This window comes from Amia ocellicauda, chromosome 2 (genome assembly GCF_036373705.1).
Source record: "Amia ocellicauda isolate fAmiCal2 chromosome 2, fAmiCal2.hap1, whole genome shotgun sequence".
Classification (NCBI taxonomy): Eukaryota; Metazoa; Chordata; class Actinopteri; order Amiiformes; family Amiidae; genus Amia; species Amia ocellicauda.
The window spans coordinates 50,247,217-50,269,485 of NC_089851.1; the positions used below are offsets into that span (position 1 = coordinate 50,247,217).

At 39.2% G+C, this 22,269-nt stretch overlaps 1 protein-coding gene across 2 annotated transcripts in view; it reads right to left on the minus strand.

Annotated features, from left to right (window-relative positions):
• The window catches only part of dnaaf11 (dynein axonemal assembly factor 11), a 57,326-nt gene extending 40,987 nt beyond the window's left edge, over nt 1-16,339 (minus strand). For both annotated transcript variants that reach the window (XM_066687569.1, XM_066687577.1), the window contains exons 1-9: nt 16,263-16,339; nt 13,460-13,627; nt 13,283-13,360; nt 12,376-12,548; nt 11,486-11,721; nt 10,885-11,064; nt 5,915-5,992; nt 3,234-3,299; nt 2,781-2,850 (exon numbers count right to left, since the gene is read on the minus strand). In XM_066687569.1, coding sequence (XP_066543666.1) covers nt 2,781-2,850; nt 3,234-3,299; nt 5,915-5,992; nt 10,885-11,064; nt 11,486-11,721; nt 12,376-12,548; nt 13,283-13,360; nt 13,460-13,627; nt 16,263-16,272 — 1,059 coding nt within the window. In that variant the 5' untranslated portion in view covers nt 16,273-16,339. The remainder of the gene's footprint in view (nt 1-2,780; nt 2,851-3,233; nt 3,300-5,914; nt 5,993-10,884; nt 11,065-11,485; nt 11,722-12,375; nt 12,549-13,282; nt 13,361-13,459; nt 13,628-16,262) is intronic.
• Between the last annotated feature and the right edge of the window lie 5,930 nt (nt 16,340-22,269).

The following is a 22,269-nucleotide window of genomic DNA, read 5'->3' on the forward strand; positions in this document are numbered from 1 at the left end:
GGTATACACGATCAGCCATAACATTATGACCACCTGCAGGTCCCACTTTTGCTGCCAAACCAGCCCTGACCCGTCGTGGCATGGACTCCACTAGACCTCTGAAGGTGTGCTGTTGTATCTGGCACCAAGACGTTAGCAGCAGATCCTTTAAGTCCTGTAATTTGCAAGGTGGGGCCTCCATGGATCGGACTTGTGTGGCCAGCACATCCCATGGATGCTGAATTGAGATCTGGGGAATTTGGAGGTCAACACCTTGAACTCGTGATTCATCAGACCAGGTCACCTTCTTCCATTGCTCCGTGGTCCAGTTCTGATGCTCACGTGCCCATTGTAGGCGCTTTCGGCAGTGGACAGAGGTCAGCATGGGCACCCTGACTGGTCTGCGGCTACGCAGCCCCATACGCAACAAACTGTGATGCACTGTGTGTTCTGACACATTTCTATCAGAACTAGCATTAACTTTTTCAGCAATTTGAGCAACAGTAGCTCATCTGTTGGATCAGACGACATGGGCCAGCCTTCGTTTCCCACGTGCATCAATGAGCCTTGGCCGTCCATGACCCTGTCGCCGGTTCACCGCTTTTCCTTCCTTGGACCACTTTTGATAGGTACTGACCACCGCAGACCGGGAACACCCCACAAGAGCTGCAGTTTTGGAGATGCTCTGACCCAGTCGTCTAGCCATCACAATTTGGCCCTTGACAAAGTCGCTCAGATCCTTACGCTTGCCCATTTTTCCTGCTTCTAACACATCAACTTTGAGGACAAAATGTTCACTTGCTGCCTAATATATCCCACCCACTGACAGGTGCCATGATAACAGGATTATCAGTGTTATTCACTCCACCTGTCAGTGGTCATAATGTTATGGCTGATCGGTGTATTTTGACCTCAGAAAAGCTCCAGGTGAAGAGGATTTATAATCTAATCTATATTTAATTTCAGATCAATAAGAAAGATGATTAGGAGTCATCTGATTGAAAGAGAGCAGTCAAAAAATTAAAAGCAAATTCAATCCACTGAACATTTATACTATATACCAAGGTGATTACTGCTCACACCATTATTGTTTTGGAAATACCTGCCAAGGGGATATCAGGTTGCCATTATAAGAAAATCCCCTTGCCATCACCAAACATTACCTCCTACATCTTGTGTTAGAACAGTGTGTCTGTTGTTCAAGGACATTTGAGACCTGCTGCTAGTCTTAGGTATTATGAAACATCTACAGCAGGGTTCTGGTTCCTGGATGGTAGTAGTGTGTCTTCTGGGTTTTGTACCAACCCAGCTCAGTTACTTAAATGATTCCAATTAGCTAAATAACTGGACAAATTAAATACTTCTCTACAAGCCACAAATTATAAGTAGTGCACCACGAACCAAAAGGATATGTTAAGCCCTTAACTGTTAAAGCAAACAAACAAACTTAAAATTCATGTTATGTACAGTACTGTGCAAAAGTTTTAGGCAGGTGTGAAAAAATGCTTTAAGGTACAAATGCTTTCAAAAATAGACGTTAATAGATTATATTTATCAATTCACAAAATGCAAAGTGAGTGAAGAGAAGAAAAATCTACATCAAATCCATATTTGGTGTGACCACCCTTAAACAATTACATCAAACAGGTGCTAATGATCATCAATTCAATAAGTATGTGGGGTGAGGAATAGCCAAACTCAGCTAACAAGGCTGACAGTTTACTGTCAAGTCATACACCATGGCAAGACTGAGCACAGCAACAAGACACAATGTCAGCAAGGCCTCTCCCAGGCAGACATTTCAAGGCAGACAGGGGTTTCCAGATGTGTTGTCCAAGCTCTTTTGAAGAAGCGGGCAATGTGAGTGGTCGGCCAAAGAAGCTTACTGCAGCAAATCATGACACATCATGCTTACTTCCCTTTGCAATCGGAAGATGTCCAGCAGTGCCATCAGCTCAGAATGGGCAGAAAACAGTGGGACCCTGGTACACCCATCTACTGTCCGGAGAAGTCTAGTCAGAAGTGGCCTTCATGGAAGACTTGTGGCCAAAAAGCCATACCTCTGACGTGGCAACAAGGCCATGCGACTTAACTATGCATGAAAACACAGGAACTGGGGTGCAGAAAAATGGCAGCAGATGCTCTGGACTGATGAGTCAAAATCTGAAATATTTGGCTGTAGCAGAAAGCAGTTTGTTCACCGAAGGGCTCGAGAGCAGTACACAAATGAGTGTCTGCAGGCAGCAGTGAAGCATGGTGGAGGTTTCTTGCAAGTTTGGGGCTGCATTTCTGCAAATGGAGTTGGGGGATTTGGTCAGAAATAATGGTCTCCTCAATGCTGAAAAGTACAGGCAGATACATATCCATCATGCAATACCATCAGGGTACCAACGACCTCAAACATACAGCCAAAGTCATTAAGAACTATCTTCAGCGTAAAGAAGAACGAGGAGTCCTGGAAGTGATGGTATGGCCCCCACAGAGCCCTGATCTCAACATCATTGAGTCTGTCTGGGATTACAGAAGAACTGTGGTTAGTTCTCCTAGATGTTTGGGCCAACCTACCTGCCGAGTTCCTTCAAAAACTGTGTGCAAGTGTACCTAGAAGAATTGATGCTGTTTTTGCTGAAGATTTTTCTGCTGTTCACTCACTTTGCATTTAGTTAATTGATAAATATAATCTATTAGCATGTCTATTTTTGAAAGCATTCTTACTTTACAGCATTTTTTCACACCTGCCTAAAACTTTTGCACAATACTGTATATCTAATTGGAGAAAATGAAAAAAAAAAATACATTACCTTTCCTTTCACTTTAACTCTAATGTACATTGGCTGAACATCCACATCTAGAAGGGACGTGTCCAGATACCTGCAGGGAAATATATACAATGAAGGTTTTGCTGATTTGCTGTTTTAGTGGATGTTTTTTCTTCTTAGGTTCTGTGATTCATTAATAATAATTATCTAATTTTAACACACTGCAAAGTCTGACCATCTAATAATTTGCTAACCGGGTTACCATGGAATACAGATGATAGACGGAAAGAAAAAGTGAAAAAAAAGGAAAAGTATAGACATGAAAGCTGTCAATTATGCTCATTTGTTAAAAATTTAAAAACATTTACTATAATATGCCTTTAATTCAATTTAAATAAAAGTAAAAACATCCCAAGAAATGGCTAAATATTAAGATGATGCATTTAGTTTTTGTTGAGAAATAAGCAAGAGAGATGTTTTAGGATATTTGCTAACCGATAGACTGCCAGATCCAAGACAATGTGGTTATTGTCCTCATCTTCAGTCAATGAAAAATCCAGCCTGTTCGAGACAAAGAGATAATATACTTTGATACCTGGATATATCTAGAACACAGAACATTAAATAAAAAAAAGTAAATTAAATTAAACTAAGACCAAACCATAAGTACAGTATTTTTCAAGGATGAAACAGTATTTGAAAAACCACAAACGCAGAATAACAGTAACCAGACCACTAAGAAACCAGGTACGTTTTATCTAACACATCTCATTTTGCTTGTGGTTTTGTGAAATATTATGTGAGAAAAATGTTGTACAAATGTATTACCCTGACCACACAGTGACCCTAATGTTCTCTGAATGTGGAACCCAAAGTTGTATGAAAATGTAATAGGTCCATGTCTGGAACTTCAATACATAATAAAAACACATCATGCAACTTTTGATTCAATGTATTCTTTTGTTTGTGAATATTTGTTCACTGCAACATAGTTATATAAATGTTATCTGATAATGTTATTTTACAACCTTTAGACAACATCCCATGGAAGTCTTGAAAATCTATGTTGTCACTGTTAATTTATTTAGATACCTGGGTTCTGTGATTCACACTATATTATGACACCAGTACAGGTATCCCCTGCTTTTCTCCATCCTGCTATGTACAGATTTGTTAAAGCATGAATTTAGGAACAAAAATGTATTATAATGGGCTGAAAACTTGCTGGAAGTGAAATTTCTGAGGGAGAATCTAAACTGAAGCAAAAGAGCACCAGTCAAGAGCTAGGAACTTTGGCAGATTAAAATTTAAAAATAATATTACTATTATTTGCAATATTGTTAATTTATCATACCAATTTTCTGATTAAGAACACATTTATATTAGTATTTAACACATTCATTCATGCTCGGGGGGCATGCTAGTTTTCACATTTATGAAACCTGTCCCCATTAATTCATTGTATGACCCCATTTAAAACGAATTTAATTTAGCACAAATTGTCCTGGAACCGATCTCTCGTGCAAGGCAAGGTATGCCTGTATTTAGATGCCTACCCCGGACCCACTTCATATTAAACTATTGACCATAGAATAGGCCAAATCTCATTTCCAGAATAATCACAAGTTGACAATCAAGTCCATCAAAGTCTGTGCCAAGGGTAGAAAACAGCTCACTTTTATTTCAGACACTGATGACATTTTAAATCAATGTGGCCTTGTAGTTCGAGACTGAAAGATTAACAGTTTACAGTCAGGTGAACTGGGGATTCTTATTTAGTTAAGAAGTTGTACTCTTTCTTACTATGAGAGAGAAAACAACCTTGATTGCTGTGAGAAGAGGCATGAGGAAGGTGGTACCCTCAGATTTCCACTGAAAGCATTATATATGTGTGATTTCTTACAGGTTCAATTTTGCTATTCATTGCAACCTTACTGGGGAAAGCACCTTTACCTACTGTACCCAATTATAGAGAACACATTCCAGAAATTGGAAGCAGTTCTAACTTGCCCTTGACCCTAGTATTGCAGACAAGAAAAAAACCCAGCATAACTGTGTGCTGCTTTAAGTGCATCTCTGAATGAAATGGAATGAGCTACAAGCAAGTTTATTTTACTGAGCTTAGCTACATTTTATTTTATGTATACTGTGCACTTCTGTTTTGACCAGTTTACGTGCATACGAAGCTTGCTCTTTTGTTGTGGCTGGGGAACCGCCAGAAGAAATCTGTAACCAGGGGAGATGAAAATGAGGTAGGTCCCATATAGGCTTGTGAGGGAAGTGGCACAGAAGCAAACTACCTGGGATGTGTCAAAATGAGGACCTTGGAGCAATACCAAACAGGTGTAACAGGTAATGCAAACCAAACCAAGGGGCTTCAGCAGTCAGGTCAAGTGTTACACTGTTGTTCTGAGGCACTGGCACAACAGAACTGAACAACAGAACTGAATATTGTAATAGATAAACATGTAGGCCCTATCATCTTATGAACTGGCCACTATTACAGAGATTGTTTAATTAAACAACATTTTAGAATTTGAGACTGATACAATATATTGCATTGTATTTATAAATCATTTTGAATTATTCCATAAAACCTGTTTTGTTGACTGGGAGCTAATAAAATAACACCTATGTCTATCAATGTGTCACTGTTTTAAATTCACTGTCCCTATAAATAAAACAAATACATAAATACATAAATTAATACAGTACAATACATATGAAGCATGTGTTCCTCCAACACCTCTCTCAGCATACAGACATCTATTTAATTAAATGTTTTTGATTGAAAGGAATGGCATGGTTTCAAAAACCCCAGTAGACTCTGAACACTCTACCCCAGTAGAGTTTTAAGATTCTGCACTATGTACTTTCAAGGATACAATTAGGAGGTAAATAAATAGGCACCAGGGCCTAATTTAAAAATAAAGAAGAGTCCTCTATTGTCCTTTAAGACACGTATCCCTGGAATCAATCTTTCATACAGAGCAGTGTTGTACTAGCTTTCCCATTGTGCAGCCATTTGTCATCACTGCACAGTCATGCAGCTTTTGAAGTAGAAGCTAAACTACATGTGGTAGATGTGAAAGGAAGCCATTTTAAATAGAGAGTATTAATAACAAATAAAATAAACAAATATAGTAAAAACATCCCCTTGATTAACTCCAGCATACCTAGGCTCGTTCACATTCAGCACCCGTCCCTCTGACGTAATTAGCGTCCTCGGAGCCTTTGTCTTCTTGTCTTTGTCCCTGAAAAGCAATTAACAAAATGAACACTATGGACTTTAGAGGCAGTGTGATGATAATAAGAGGACTGAAAATAGACTTTTTCCTCCTTAAAGTCAGTGGTATTGGCAAAGTGTAACTGTATAATAATTTAATAATAATAATAAAGTTACAGTACAGCTACATAATGTCAGTATGACACAAAGATTAGAACATTCTCTATTGTCTTTTAAGCTTATGAAGAGGAAAGATTCTTCAGCTTATTAAGTCTATTGATAGCCTCTTCAATTAACAGCAACAAGCAATCTGAAAAGGTTGATTAAGCAGTGTGTGTTCTCAACAGGAGAAGCCTGCATAATGATTGAGAATTAACAAACAAGCAAAATACAGTTTGGACTAGATCACGTATCATTATAGCACTAGGGAATCCATTTAATGTACTTTTAATCTAATTTATAGATACTTATATTAAACTTTAACCTACTCACGGATAAAAAAATACAAACCTATACCCTTTAGCATTATAACAGAAATTATAACAGCAAGTAACAGAAAGCAGCTTCTGACACTACATTATGATTGGGTATAAGTTTGTAAATTGCAATTTGGGGGTAGGCCAATGTTTTCATTTGGTCTAGGTCCTTGTCTCCCTGTGTATTTTATTGAAGATCCCTTTTTCTCCATAGTGAACTATGACAGTTATACTGGATACATTATGTATGCTTTTGTTATTCGTGTTTTGCATTACAGTTATCAATGAAGATCAACCAAAGACAAGCATGACAGGCTTCAACATTAATCATGAATACAGTTACTTTTCTTTGAATATTAACTTATTTTTCTGCTTTTTCAACACAGTAATGAGTTAATAAACCAGTGCTAGCAAACCCTGGTCCTGGAGAGCCACCGTGTATTGTTTTATCTGAACTGTTCACTACTTAACCAATTCAATTATTGGGCTTAAAGGAGTCAAAACTGTGTTGTGAAAAATGTGTTCAAAGAATTCTAAGCTTGATGACTTAGAGAGGCCGATAAAACCTGCAGGATTGTGGCTCCCCAGGAACAGGATGGGCTCCCACTGCATTATATAAAAGCTGTTGCTCATTTCTCTGTCTATAACATACATGCCCTTAGTTTATTATTTACTTCTGAGTGGTATTCCAGTAAGCGTTACGGTCCCTCACGGATGGAACACTATCCATTACTGTATAGTGGAAACAAAATGCATTACTGGATGCTGTTCCTTCTAATAGCCCCTGTTTTTTTAAGTCTTTGAAGAAAGACATGCTTAACAAACACCATTCGCTAGTGGGATACTAAAGGTAAAACATGCGCTCGCCTTCAGAGAAGGATTCTCATCTCCACAGGGAAATATGGTATGATTCTTCTTAATGGGAGGGGCTGCTAAAAGATTGGAAGCAGTTAGTTCCTTGCTCTTTAAGGAGACCACAGGGAGAACGCCGTTTAGTATTAAATCTATAAATCAGTGCACAAGAACAGGACGTGTTCTTTTGGGGCGACAGAACTCAACTGCAGATGTACCATCATTTATCTGCCTTTTCAATTTTACAATTATACTTCACGGATACATTACGAGCCTTCATTAACACTGTGGATACTCTGGTAACCTTGGGTCATAATATATAATGGGAGGGGGATGGAAGGTGGGGGAGGGGTAAACTATATATAGATTCACCTTAGGGTGTCATCATTTTTTCTTTCCATTTTTAATTATGCATTTTATTTCTTTGTTTCTGGTTTAATTTTTGGTTTCCATACTTAGTGCTGCCCTTTTCAAGGTTACTGAACTGAATGAATGCTGTGGAGTCTCATACTGGAGAACTTTCTAACTGTGCGTCATTCCCACAAGTGAAGCAGAACAGGATTCTGTGTGACAGGGGCTGCATTCCAATCAGAAACATGTCCACCTCACTCCAAACTGCATGGGTCACAGTCTAGCAGGGATCACAAAATTAAGTGTATCTATTGAGTACCAAGAAATATACTCAATATATTTTATCAATACAGATTATATAAATATATCCCTTCTTTATGTCAACAGATGTACTCAGATTATCATGTTAGGTTACATGGACAATTAGAGACTTTTTGTCTGAGCAGAATAGATATAGATATAGATATAAATATAGATATACTCAAACGCAGAATTCCCACAGGTGAATGGAGTCTATCTGTGTGCAATAAAATTGGTTCACATGATCTCAGATCAAGACCAAGGAGCTTTCAGAACAATTACAGGATGAAATTGTGGAAAGGCACAGATCCAAGGGAGAGGCATTGAATACCCCTTGGAGCACAGTCAAGTCAATCATTAAGAAGCGGAAGGTATACAGCACCAAACTGAGCAGCCAGATAAGAAGGGCATTGGTCAGAGAAGCCACCAAGAGGCCAATAACAACTCTGAAAGACCTGCAGCATTCTGACCTACACAAACTGTGCATGTGTCAACAATAGCTCAGGTGCTCCACAAATTTGGCTTTGAATTTGCTTAAAGGCATATGGGAGAGTGAAAAGATGTGAAAAAACATTCTGTGGTCCTATGAAACAAAAATTGTACTATTTGGCCTAAATGCATTCTGGTGCAAACAAAACACAACACATCCCCACTAGTAACCATCACTGCTGTGGTAGCAGAACCATGATATGGGGATGCTTTAAATTGGCAGGGACTGTGAAGTTTGTGAAGGTTGAGGGCAAACTGGATGGAGCTAAATTTAGGCAAATCATTGAGGAAAACCTGCTTCAGTCTGCAAAAGACCAAAGACTGGGATAGAGAGTACCTTTCAGCAGTGCAATGACCTCAAGCACACAGCCAAAGGGACACTGGAGTGGCCCAGTCAAAGACTGGACTCCGATTGAGAATCTGTAGCCAGACTTGAAGATTGCTGTTCATGAACAATCCCCATCCAACTTGACAGTAATTGAACAATTTTGCAAAGAAGAATGGGCGAATATTGCATAATCCAGATATGCAAACCTGGTAGAAACTTACCCCAAAAGACTCACAGCTGTAATTGCTGCTAAAGGTGGTTCAACCAAGTATTGATTCAAGGAGATTAATACTTCTCTAACCAAGACATTTCATTTTTTTATTTTCATTAACTGTTGTTTCACAGTTAGTTGACACTAGGACTTGCGGCCCACTGATTAATTTAGGTTACTCAACAATGTGTCACAGTAACAATTCTCTCACCTCTTCAAAGGCGATTTATATGTTGTATAAATCAAAAACATGTAATGTAAAATCTACATATATATGGGGCTGTGAACTTCTGGAGAGTTGTGTGTCTGTGTTCAAGATGGTTTTTTTTTTGTTTTTTTTTATGAGGCTGCACTTTGAAAACACTTGGCGTAAATTTAAGCTTGACTGTAATCTGGTGAGTGTGTGCATTAAATGCTGCATCCGGCACTCAGATGTAGTGGGTCAATGCATATCATGGCGTCTTTATGTCTTGATAAAGCAGCAGCCAAGATACAGAAGTATTGTCTTATTCTTCATCAGTGCAGAGCTTTTTGATCATATTTAACCTGTAACTAAATCTTATTTTTTATTATTATTATATAGGCTATTAATTTATCTAACTAATAAATAAACGTTACCACAATTTAAATAATATTATTTACACCAAACAGTATGAACAGATTTAATTAACACATTATGATTTAATTACAACCAGGGATGTAACTTTGACCTGTATTTTGTACTTATTTCAGTTCTTATTTATGAGGACATATATTTACTGTCAATTATTAGTATTTTGCATTTATTGTATTTAATATATTATGTAGTGCTTTTGAGATTTGTTTCTTGTGACAACTGTAAGTTAAGGGTGCTGCGAATAAATAAAAAAAGATATCATATGTAGTATGCTGTAGCATTACTGTTGGTAACTGTGTTATATTTATGAAACATTGCACAGGAGAATTAATGTTCAACAAAATATATACAGTTTGATTCCTTAGATAATGAGTTTTCATTCACCTAATATCTTTATAAAGTGAAACTCACACTTTTTCTTTACCGTTTGCTGTGGTGGAAGTAGTTTCTTTAAATACTGATTTATCTCTGATTTAATCCTCTACTAGTTTTAGATTACAGGTCTGTGTATCACAAAGCTTGGCTGTGTTGCTATTCTGTGTTACACTGCCTACCTGTGGAAAATAAATACCCGTGTTCTATTACAGTCACTCCATCCAAACACAAATAACCCTGATATCTCCATGCACCTATTCATTTTAAACATCAATTGATAGAAAAGGTTAATTTGTACAGGTCGTTCTTAACAACTGGAAGTTCAGTACAAACTCTGTGTGTCAACACGGAAAGACACAGATTTCTCATTATAATGTTATAATTAAGAAAATCTGTTCCCTGGGCATCGTAATGTGTGGCTTACTGACTGATCAGATTTGTGCATCAATTTTAAATTACAACACCAACTCATCAATCTAGAAATTCTATTTAGTGTCTAATGCCGCCTCAGAGGAACAAAAAACAAAACAAGCTGACTACTAAAATTGTGCCGAGGATTTAATTAACTTACCAAATTTGTCATCTTTCATTATTATCTTATTATTATTTGTTTTTGTTGTAGAAAAAAAATGTTTGAGATTTGTAAGGGTATTTAAGGGCTTTGTTTAACTATTTACATTTAAACATGTTCAATTTATCACCCTTTTTTTTAAGATTATAAGCAAACACCCAATGGTTACAAAAGGAAGATCCATTTAATTTGCTGTTGATAACTCTTAGATAAGCAAGCTGATATATGGATGTGACACCTGAGTTCTTAAATCTCATGAAGAAAAACAGGTGTTAACATAAAGAACAAGTGTGACCCATTTTGTCTGATTATGCATTTCATTTTGTGGGGGTGTGGGGGGGTGAAAAGTACCTCTCTGCTTCCCTAGCTCGTCTCTTCTCCTCTAAATGCCTGTGGGTCTGCAGTCGGGACTCTGGTGTGAAGGCACATGGCTGCTCCCAGAAGTCCTTGTCATCCTCCTCTTGTAAGGCATTCTTGGTGTCTGCCACAGGGTGCGTTTCAGCATTTTCCTTGTTTTCTTCACCAGCAGAGCTAAATACAAACATCAACAGTACTTTTAACTTGCCGGTTCTGAACTACTCAAATCAAAATTGATACATCTTTCTGAAATTCGATAGTTTGATTCATATATCCATCATAGCAAACCAAATTCTGGTGTATACTTTGATGCAGAGCAGTATTTTTTTTTCATTGTAAAGTGCGAACAGTAAAAAAACAAAAATGAATAAACCATACTAGTTATGATTGCTGCTCAAGAAAACAAGGTGGTCACATTCATCAAACTTGTTCCAACATACTGAAAGTCCTGGTACAAATGTAAAACACTTTTTTTTCACATTTTGTTTACAATGTAATTTGTTTGTAACAAAAGCATCAAAGTATGAGAAAATGATTTTAGGAATACTGCCCAGCATGTCTGTAAGATTGCCACAGGTTCCTTTACTATACATACACAGTGTTGTTAATGTGGGTGTACCACCGCCCATCGAAGCCTGGCTTGCCATCCCTAGCCACTACAGTCTCTTTCTTCTGCTTTTTTTTCTCCAGTTTTCTCTGCGCCTCCTCCCGCTGCTGTGCCCTCTTGCTCAGGTAGGCCTCCTCCTGCTCCCTCACTCTCCACCTCACGGCTTCCAGCCCCTGTAAGGCCTGGATCCTCTCTGAACGAACAATCTCTTTGCCATCCAGCCACTGCCATCAAAAGGAGAAACGTGTGTGTGCGTGACAGCAACACCCTAGCCACCAACCTTCTCTATTGTGATTTCTAGAATTCTGCAACTTTAATGTGCTCCTCCACCTCACTTCCTGAAAACCAGGTTTGAGGTTTTTAAAAAATTTTAATAGAGAGTTCAGGATATAAACGCAACCACAATAAATAACTTAGAAGACAACAAATGTGTCAAACAGGAAAATGCTAAATATAAAGGCCTTTATTCAAAATGGACAGTGTTGTCTTACAATGACGTAGCTTTTATTACTCATAGGAAGAAAGAGATTCAGACATTTCCCATTGTTTTTCACATACATTGATCATTCAAACCCTATCGTATGGGTGCAGTACATGTTTGTTTTTCAAAAAATATACTGTATTCAGAAGACAAATGCTCCATGATATTATTTATTTTATACTGTTCTACCCAAGATTAAGCAAGTCCAGAATGACAGTGTATATTTTAATAATGCTTGAAAACACAACACATTGATTATTTCGGAAGAAAGCTATACAATACCTTCAGTTGTGGTATTTAGGTTTCTCAGGGATTTTTTTGTTTTTGCTTTGTCTTTCAAACAGGGTCAATCCATGGCAACTCACTATCTATTATCAAAGTTTGTCACAGAACATACCTTGAGCTGTGGCAGTGCAGCCACCACATACTGCCTGTATCCCTGGAACTCTGTGCAGGGGTTTCCCACCAGAAAGAGCTCCCGTATGTGAATGTTGTTTCTCAGGGACTCTACAGTGCTCAGCTCCCCGACAAAATTCACTGTTAAATCCAGCTTCTGCAGGCTCTCACATCCTGTCAACGCAAGCCAAGAGCTGGAGAGTATGGCAGTGTGTGCCAGATAGACCATGTAGAAACAGCATCACTGGAATAACAGAAATGTGAAATCTCTCCTCGGGGTCTGTTTGCAGACTATCTTGCATTTGGTATTTGCCTGGTCTAACTTTTATGAAGGACACCAGTCCAGAACAGAATAGCAGAGGATCTAATACAACTCACTGATTGCACCCAGAGTTAAATGGAAAGCCAAACCAAAATTAGATTTACAAAGGACAGCAGTGTAGACGTCAGCTATGTTTCGGTCACAGAAGGCTGCTTTGATGGGCTTTGATGGACTGGCTTTTCACAGTAATGTTTTGCTAAAGTATTTTTGCAATGCTGTTACATATGGAAAACATTTTATGTTAGTGTTAGAAAAAAACAAACTAAAAAACATTTATCTTTGGGAAATGGTGCCTGCTAAATTACTTCTGCTGTGTTCAATCTATTAAAAAGATCGAGCTAAATATGGGATATAGGAAATGTATAGTATAATGTAAACTGTACAGTGAGGGAAAAAAGTATTTGATCCCCTGCTGATTTTATACGTTTGTCCACTGACAAAGAAATGATCAGTCTATAATTTTAATGGTAGGTGTATTTTAACAGTGAGAGACAGAATAACAACAAAAACATCCAGAAAAACGCATTTCAAAAAAGTTATAAATTGATTTGCATGTTAATGAGGGAAATAAGTATAAGTAAATTACCTTCTAGATTTTCAATGCGTTCAATGTTGTTCAAGGCTAGATTTAAGTATTCCAGCTTCTTCAGCCTACTCACATTTTCTGAAAAACAAAAACAGAAATAAACATACTTAATATTTGCAAGTTATAACTACAAATGCATGTTTTCTTGTTATTATACTACATGACACAAAGCCTCACCAATTTTGGGAATAAGATTGTTCTGCAGGTACAGTATCTTGAGGTCTCGGCACCACCTGTCGATGTGCTCGATCTTCTCGATGTCCTGCTGGTGAAGAGACACCTCCTCCAGAGTGGAGATCTCGCAGTTGTTGTGCTCTGCACGTTGCCTGATCAGATCTTCGCTAACTGCGGTAAATAATATTATTATTATTAATAATAATAATAATAATAATAATAATAATAATAATAATATTAAAAAAATATTTAAAAAGATATACTCTTATTTAACAAAAGCATACATTCACCTTCCCTTCGATACACAAATACATACATACATACATACATACATACATAAGGGACTGACCTACTAGTCAGAAGGTCCACAAGACAGAAGATATAGTGAATTTATATACATAAATACATAAATCATACCAGGGCCATATAATATTATTTCAATAAAACAATATTGAATATTGCTTTCAAATAACTAGACATGAAATGTTAAGGACCCTTATAGGTTACACGTTCTTTGTCTTGTTCTGATAACACAATATTGCAACTGAGAGTATATGGGAAATACCATGATTATTTTTGTGTGAATGTATACCAAGTCTGTAAAATGGGCGTGGGGAAATTAAGTGCATTCGTAATGTATTCAAATAAGTTACTGTGACCTAATTTCATGATAGTCCTTCAGACTTGTGGGCCTTCTGAATATATGCATGTCACCACATACATACATATATACAGTGCATCCGGAAAGTATTCACAGCTCTTCATTTTTTCCACGTTTTGTTATGTTACAGCCTTATTCCAAAATGGATTAAATTAATTATTTTCCTCAAAATTCTACAAATAATACCCCATAATGACAACGTGAAAGAAGTGTGTTTGAAATCTTTGCACATTTATTATAAATAAAAAACAACAAAAGGACATGTACATAAGTATCCACAGCCTTTGCCATGACACTCAAAATTGAGCTCAGGTGCATCCTGTTTCCACTGCTCATCCTTGAGATGTTTCTACAACTTGATTGGAGTCCACCTGTGGTAAATTCAGTTGATTGGACATGATTTGGAAGGTCCCACAGTTAACAGTGCATGGCAGAGCACAAACCAAGCCATGAAGTCCAAGGAATTGTCTGTAGACCTCCGAGACAGAATTGTATCGAGGCACAGATCTGGGGAAGGGTACAGAAAAATGTCTGCAGCATTGAAGGTCCCAATGAGCACAGTGGCCTCCATCATCCGTAAATGGAAGAAGTTTGGAACCACCAGGACTCTTCCTAGAGCTGGCCACCTGGCCAAACTGAGCGATCGGGGGAGAAGGGCCTTAGTCGGGGAGGTGACCAAGAACCCGATGGTGACTCTGACAGAGCTCCAGCATGTCTCTGTGGAGAGAGGAGAACCTTCCAGGAGAACAACCATCTCTGCAGCACTCCACCAATCAGGTCTGTATGGTAGAGTGGCCAGACGGAAGCTACTCCTCAGTAAAAGGCACATGACAGCCCACCTGGAGTTTGCCAAAAGGCACCTGAAGAACTCTCGGACCATGAGAAACAAAATTCTCTGGTCTGATGAAACAAAGATTGAACTCATGTCTGGAGGAAACCAGGCACCGCTCATCACCTGGCCAATACCATCCCTACAGTGAAGCATGGCGGTGGCAGCATCATGCTGTGGGGATGTTTTTCAGCGGCAGGAACTGGGAGACTAGTCAGGATTGAGGGAAAGATGAATGCAGCAATGTACAGAGACATCCTTGATGAAAACCTGCTCCAGAGCGCTCTGGACCTCAGACTGGGGCGAAGGTTCATCTTCCAACAGGACAACGACCCTAAGCACACAGCCAAGATAACAAAGGAGTGGCTACAGGACAACTCTGTGAATGTCCTTGAGTGGCCCAGCCAGAGCCCAGACTTGAACCCGATTGAACATCTCTGGAGAGATCTGAAAATGGCTGTGCACCGACGCTCCCCATCCAACCTGATGGAGCTTGAGAGGTCCTGCAAAGAAGAATGGGAGAAACTGCCCAAAAATAGGAGTGCCAAGCTTGTAGCATCATACTCAAAAAGACTTGAGGCTGTAATTGGTGCCAAAGGTGCTTCAACAAAGTATTGAGCAAAGGCTGTGAAAACTTACGTACATGTGCTTTTTTTGTGTTTTATTTTAAGTACATTTGCAAAGATTTCAAACAAACTTCTTTCCCATTGTGATTATGGGGTATTGTTTGTAGAATTTTGAGGAAAATAATTAATTTAATTCATTTTGGAATAAGGCTGTAACATAACAAAATGTGGAAAAAATTAAGCGCTGTGAATACTTTCCGGATGCACTGTACATACATACACACATACGTATATACAATCTACAATCCCATACAATCTAGGTTGACTCATTTCATAAACCATATTGACCTTAAAGACACACTACTGTATTTGGTTCAAACAATTGTTTTACTAAATAGAAACACAAATTATAGATGTATAGGCCTATATATAAACTTATGATATCTATGTCGTCCTTGTTGCGCAGCACAACTAGGATTTCCAGCTCTTTCAATAATTCAGCTGTGTATCCTTTTCTAGTCTAGCATCGTTCTCGCCAATACGGCAATACATGCACATTGTGTTCTGTTATTAATTGACCTTCACTTATATTGTTAAGAGAAACAGATAGATAGTTCGCTTAATCTATTCCTAACACTGAGACAAAACGACGAACGGCATCTTGCGTTTCTCTTGCAACTTTTTTTTTTTCAATAGTAGTTTTGTAACTTTCGTCTGGAACAAATGCGATTTGAAGTTGAAACTACTCACTCAGCACCATGTTGTTTCTTCAGTTTCACAAATTGAACTTCCAGACGCCGAAGTGGTGACCATGGAAACCCTCACGGACGGAAGCCGTCAGGGTCTAAACTAGTTAACCACGCACGGCGTTGTGTTATTAAGCAGCCAGTTGGAAGTCGAGGTCTTTGCTGTCATGTTTGCATTCCTTATTCATTAAGAACACTTTGAACGCATCTACGTTTTTCATTTAATTGAATCCAAAATACATGAAGGTGATCTAAGAAATACATGAATTCCAACTGAAAGTATAAATGCTAAATCAAAATTTGAATAACTTCGAAATGGAATGTGACGAACCTCATAATAGTCCTAATGAAGTGATGTATGAATACCACAGGCATACATTAAACCTTGTGCACCGGAGTTGTGCTGTTAATCACATGTGTAACCAGATTAGGGGTAGGTAACAGAGTTGGGCTTTTACAAGTGATCAACATCACAACTAAGTGGAAGTGTGTGATTCATAATTTAATTCATTAAGAATTGGTGCCCATTGTTGTATTGTTACATTTAATATTCTTATTTGTATTATTATATTATAATAATAATAATTACCATCATCATCATCAATGTTCTTAGACCTGCGACTTTTAGTTTTCACAAACACACATTTAAGAAAAAAACATGAATAATTTGAAAAGTAAGCCTTTAAATATTCAAAACAAAAACGATTTATCCAGCCAATCAATCCAGTTACCGCTAGATGGCGTCGTCCTACTGAAGTGTATGTACACAGTACCTAAATGTGTACGCTTTACACATTGTGGTCTGCAAACCCTAGGGAGACAGACGATGCTGTGGCTGTAGGGCTGCCCGTCCACCCTGTGCACTGCGGGACCCCTGTGCTTGCCGTAGCAAAGGTAAACAAGCTTTTTTAGCTAATTGTGTTGCGCACAACTCAAGTAAGTACACTCTCTAAGGCTAACTTTAAATGACATTTTTCTAAGAATAAGGTTCGGGTACAGTAAAACAACAATCTGTGAAGCACAATAATAAAATTGGAAAACTGTTTAAGTTTGTCTTCTGAACAAGTGGCCAATCCGCTGTTCTCGGGCTCCTCAGTGGCGCGCTGGGTCATCGGTCATCGGTCATCGGAACAAAAGGGCCGTTATACAGCAGCAAAGATTTTTTTAACAAGAAGACACTTTAAAAAAAAAATTGATTTCAATATCCCTCCATATTAAAGCGAATACTTTTTTTCTTCAAATACCTCTTTAACAGTTTGATACACTTTGCAATGGTAACATATTATGAAAATTCATAGTGGCTTTTGAAAATATTAGCATATTTTTCTTACAATTAAAGTCAGTTTCACATTCAACCTTTTAGTGTAAATAACAAAATAAAACCACCTTAAACATGTTTTATAATATTTCACATGTATTTCAAAATCCAAAGGTTAAACTAATAAAGGCCTTTATTTCTTCTTTGTTGACCTCTCTCTTTCCCTTTTGCTGTTCCACGTCCTTCTAAATTTGTACATATTGGCTACCTTTGGCTATTAATAATAATATCATATACAACTTTGGTAATGATGGACATGTAAAAGTTATGGAGGTTCCTATCAAATTCCACTTGTATATGGGTCATTATTGGTCTGGCATATGCAAACAAGGGGTAGAAATGCAAAAACTCATTTTACTCATTAAAAATTGTGATATTTATTTAATCGAGATATATAATAAATACTGTATTAATTACATTGATTTTATTGTTGTAGCAAAAAGAAAGGTCAGTTTGACGAGTGCAATTTCACTGAACTCCATAGGATATACATAAGGGTCATATTTGACCCACATATAAAAACTGGGGGGGGCAGCGGTGGTTAGCGCTGCTGCCTCACAGCTCCAGGCGTCCTGGGTTCGAGTCCCAGCTCGGGGGCCTGTCTGTGTGGAATTTGCATGTTCTGTCCGGTTTCCTCCCACCGTCCAAAGTCATGTGGGTTAGGTTAATTGGCCATGCTAAATTGCCCTGTAGGTATATGTATGTATGTATGTGTTTTGCCCAGTGATGGCCTGGTGTCCCGTCCTGGGTGTATTCCTGCCTTGCGCCCGATGCCTGCCGGGATTGACACCAGCTTCCCTGAAACCCTCACCAAAACTTTTGGAAGGAAAGCAAAAACACTTTTTACTAATTAAAAAACAAAATTATGATGTTGGAACATTAAAGACACATTATTTACGGAATTCCTGGAATATTTTTTGGGTAAGTCAATTCAGCCAAAAAAAAACATTAGGCCAGGTCATTTAGACCCAGTATCCTCTTATATCTGAGTATTCATATTGTGCTAAGCAAAGCCAAACAAACTCAATCTTTTTGCCCAGACAGCATGGAGACCACCTCTTGTGAAGTACATTGTACTCTCAGACTAAATCAACTACACTCTTTAAGAAAAAGCAAAACAACAAAAAACTAAGTGTGAATAGACTGTTTTTCAGTTTGCTTGTATGTTCTTTAAAAACACTTTCAGTCTAGAATTAGTTTACCTGGGAAATAATAATCGCAACTAATCTCTGAAAATTCATATTGTGTGTATGCAAAGCTGAATGCTTGATAGAACTTGACATCATACATGATTAGTACAATACTGTATTTTGTACCCATGTCAATTAATTCAGTCCAGTATATTGCAGTGAGTCACAGGTAAGGTGTTCTACAGACACACCTGACTGTACATAAAATCAGAAAGCAAATCAGAAAGTTTAAAACATGTTTTTCTGTGGTTTTATCATGGCTTTACTGTCCTCCACCTTAAACCATGGTCTAGTTTAGACATTATCATGATATCCTCATGGTGCAGCATAGTAAAGGCATGTTGAACCCTTAGGAAACCACTGCAATGTTACAAAGATCATGTAGCAAGTGCTTAAAAGTGCAAAATTGTAAATTGACCAGGGTAAAATTGTATAAGTAAGTAAGAATGATATAATTATATATATATATATATATATAAACATAACAAATGCAGATGCCTCCAAAGAGGTGTACCCCATGATACAATTAAGCAATTAACACCCTATCATGCTCTGTGGCATGTATAAAAATGATGAGCAGGCCCAGTTGACCTTGATTTTGGATCAAGATGGCAAGAGGAAAGTATCTCAGGGCCTTTGAAAGAGGGGTCATTATTGGGGCATGAATGCCAGGAGCTTCAGTCACAAAGACTGATCAACTGGCTAGTGTTCTCGATAAGTAGGCGAGTGCATGTGTGGCAACACCAAGAGTATGGTTCAGGCCTGCCAAGACTGCTTGACCCCTATAGTGAGGGGGTCCGGAGGCCCTGTTATGCTGTGGGGGTCATTTTCCTGGCATGGTTTGGGTTCACTTGTCCCCTTAGAGCAGTGGTTCCCAAACCGGTCCTGGGGGACCCCCTACCCTGCTGGTTTTTGTTCCAACCGAGCTCTCAATTACTTAATTGAACCTTAATTGAAGTAACAATCTGCTTAGATTTTACTTTTTAAATTGTGTAAGAAAATAGTTGGTTCTTCAATATGTTTTTTAATATAATTCTATACTTAACTTAAAACCCCTACTGTTTAAAATAATTAAAAGTCTCTGATTTAGGAAATTCTTAGTTCAATTAAGGGTTCAATTAAGTAATTGAGAGCTCGGTTGGAACAAAAACCAGCAGGGTAGGGGGTCCCCCAGGATCGGTTTGGGAACCACTGTCTTAGAGGGAAGGGCCACTGCAAATCATTACAAAGTGATCACCTTTATCCTATGGTGAAACATTTCTATCCTGATGGGAGTTGTCTCTTCCAGGATGACAATGCCCCATCCACAGGGCACGAGGGCTCACTGAATGGTTTGATGAGTATGAAAATGATGTGAATCATATGCTATGGCCTTTGCAGTCACCAGATCTCAACCCAATTGAACAGCTATGGGAGATTTTGGACCGATGTGGTAGACAGCGCTCTCCACCACCATTATTAAAAAAAACAAATAATACTGTTTATTGGGTTTTAGTATTTTACATTCAAATAATAAAAACATCCAAAAAAATGTAATACTCATGATTAAATTTTGTTTTTAAATCAATCTTCTAAAATCACTTAAAAAAATTTAAATCTTAAAGTGATTAATATATAAAACTGAACTAAACATGTGCATAAAACAATAAAGCAAATGTGATAAAGGCAAACTGCAAACCAACAAAGGTCAAATACATTGAAAAGTAACTGAAAATGCATCGGACAAAACAAAAAAACAAATAAAACAATAAAATAAAAAACAGAAACAAAACAATCCGATGCATTTAAAATTAAAATCCAAACAGCCAATGTATTTGACAAAATAATAGAACAGAACAACCAAAAAAATGTGCAAGTGCATTTAAAATCAACAAATTCTTTAGAAACAATTAAAATTAGTTTTTTTTTTAATCATTTTTAAAAACAATCTTCCATTAAAAGTGGTTAAAAGATCTTGAACTCGGGCTCCAGCAGGGGGAGATGGTCGTCCCTGGAGGTGGGTCCCATCATGGGATCCTGAGCTCCCCCAGTTCTTGTATTTGCCAGTTCTTAAAGGCTTCCTCCTTCCCCCTCTGATGGACCTCCAGATTGACGTAGTCCCTGACTAGGACCATACCCCTCCGCGCGATGACAATTGGGTCCAGCTCCAGTTGTTGAATAAACAGATGTTCTATCCCTCCCACGGGGCCTGTTTCACTGCGCAGACGACACGCCACCAGCACCTCAGGGTTGTGGATGTAAGTCCCCTGGCTGGACCATAAAGGATCTGCTGGGAGGTCGCCCGCACAGGAACGGCAAACCTGTGGAGGAACGGAGAAAACAGGAGCCAGACCCTGCAGGCGGAGGGGCAATCCCTAAAGATATGAGCCTCCGTCTCCTTCCCCAGGCAACCCTTGTAGGGGCAGATGTCATAAAGGGCTAGGCCCCTTCTGTGCATGAACAATCGGGTGGGGAGACACCGACTCACAGCCATCCAGGAGACATCTTTCTGCGTGTTTGTGAGGCAAACGTGCGTATCATTAGGCAAGATAAACCGGCAGGTTTCGGGAGGGAAATCTTCTATCCGGCTGGTCTCCTGGGTAGATCTCATCTGGCTACAGATGGTTTTATAATCCCAGGAGGCCAGCATGACTTTATGGAGGCCTACTTCGAGCGCAAAGGCTCGGAGCCCCCTGTAGAACGGCGGGGGATCCCACGAGTGCGGCCTGGTGTTATCCATGGCGCAGAGGCCAAATGGTCTCAGGCTGCTGGCGAAATAAAAGCGGTTCATAAAACTCACTTTCTAGCCTGGATGTTCTTGACCACATATGCCAGCCCCTGCGCCTTTGTCCTTGTCCTTGTGCTCCAGCCGTGGATCTTTCTTTGGACCTTACATAAGGCTTCCTCCCAGCTCCGGGTGCCCGTGTTGGTCCCGTCGATCGTGATCCCCAGAACCTTGATAAACGGCTTCACAGGGAACACGGTTGGCAGGCCCCGGCCGACAGGCCATGCCCTGGAAAGGTAGACCTCGCTCTTGGCCTTATTGACAGCGGCCCCCGTCACCTGCAGAAGCCGTCCAGCAGTTCCTCAACCCTGGCCACGGACGGCGCGTCCGTGCAGACCACAGCCACGTCGTCCATATAGGCCAGGGCTTTCAGTTGCTCTCTGCCGGAACCCGGGAGATGGAAACCTGTCACCTGGACGTCGCAGCGGATCGCCTGCATGAACGGCTCCAAACAGAGGACGTACAGCAGGGCCGACGGGACAACCCTGTCGGACCCCCGACCTGACCGGAAATGGTTCGGTCACCGAATGGTTGTCGGCCGCCGATCTCCCCCGGGCACCGCAGACCTGGTCGGGACCCACGACTTGAGGGAGTGGCCGCTGCAGCCGGACCGTCAGTGCTTTGGCCAGTATCTTGTAGTCGGTGTACAGGAGGCTGACTGGCAGCCAGTTCCTCAGATCCTTTGGATCTCCCTTCTTATGAAGAAGAGAGAGGATACTCCTCTTCATAGAAGGGGCCA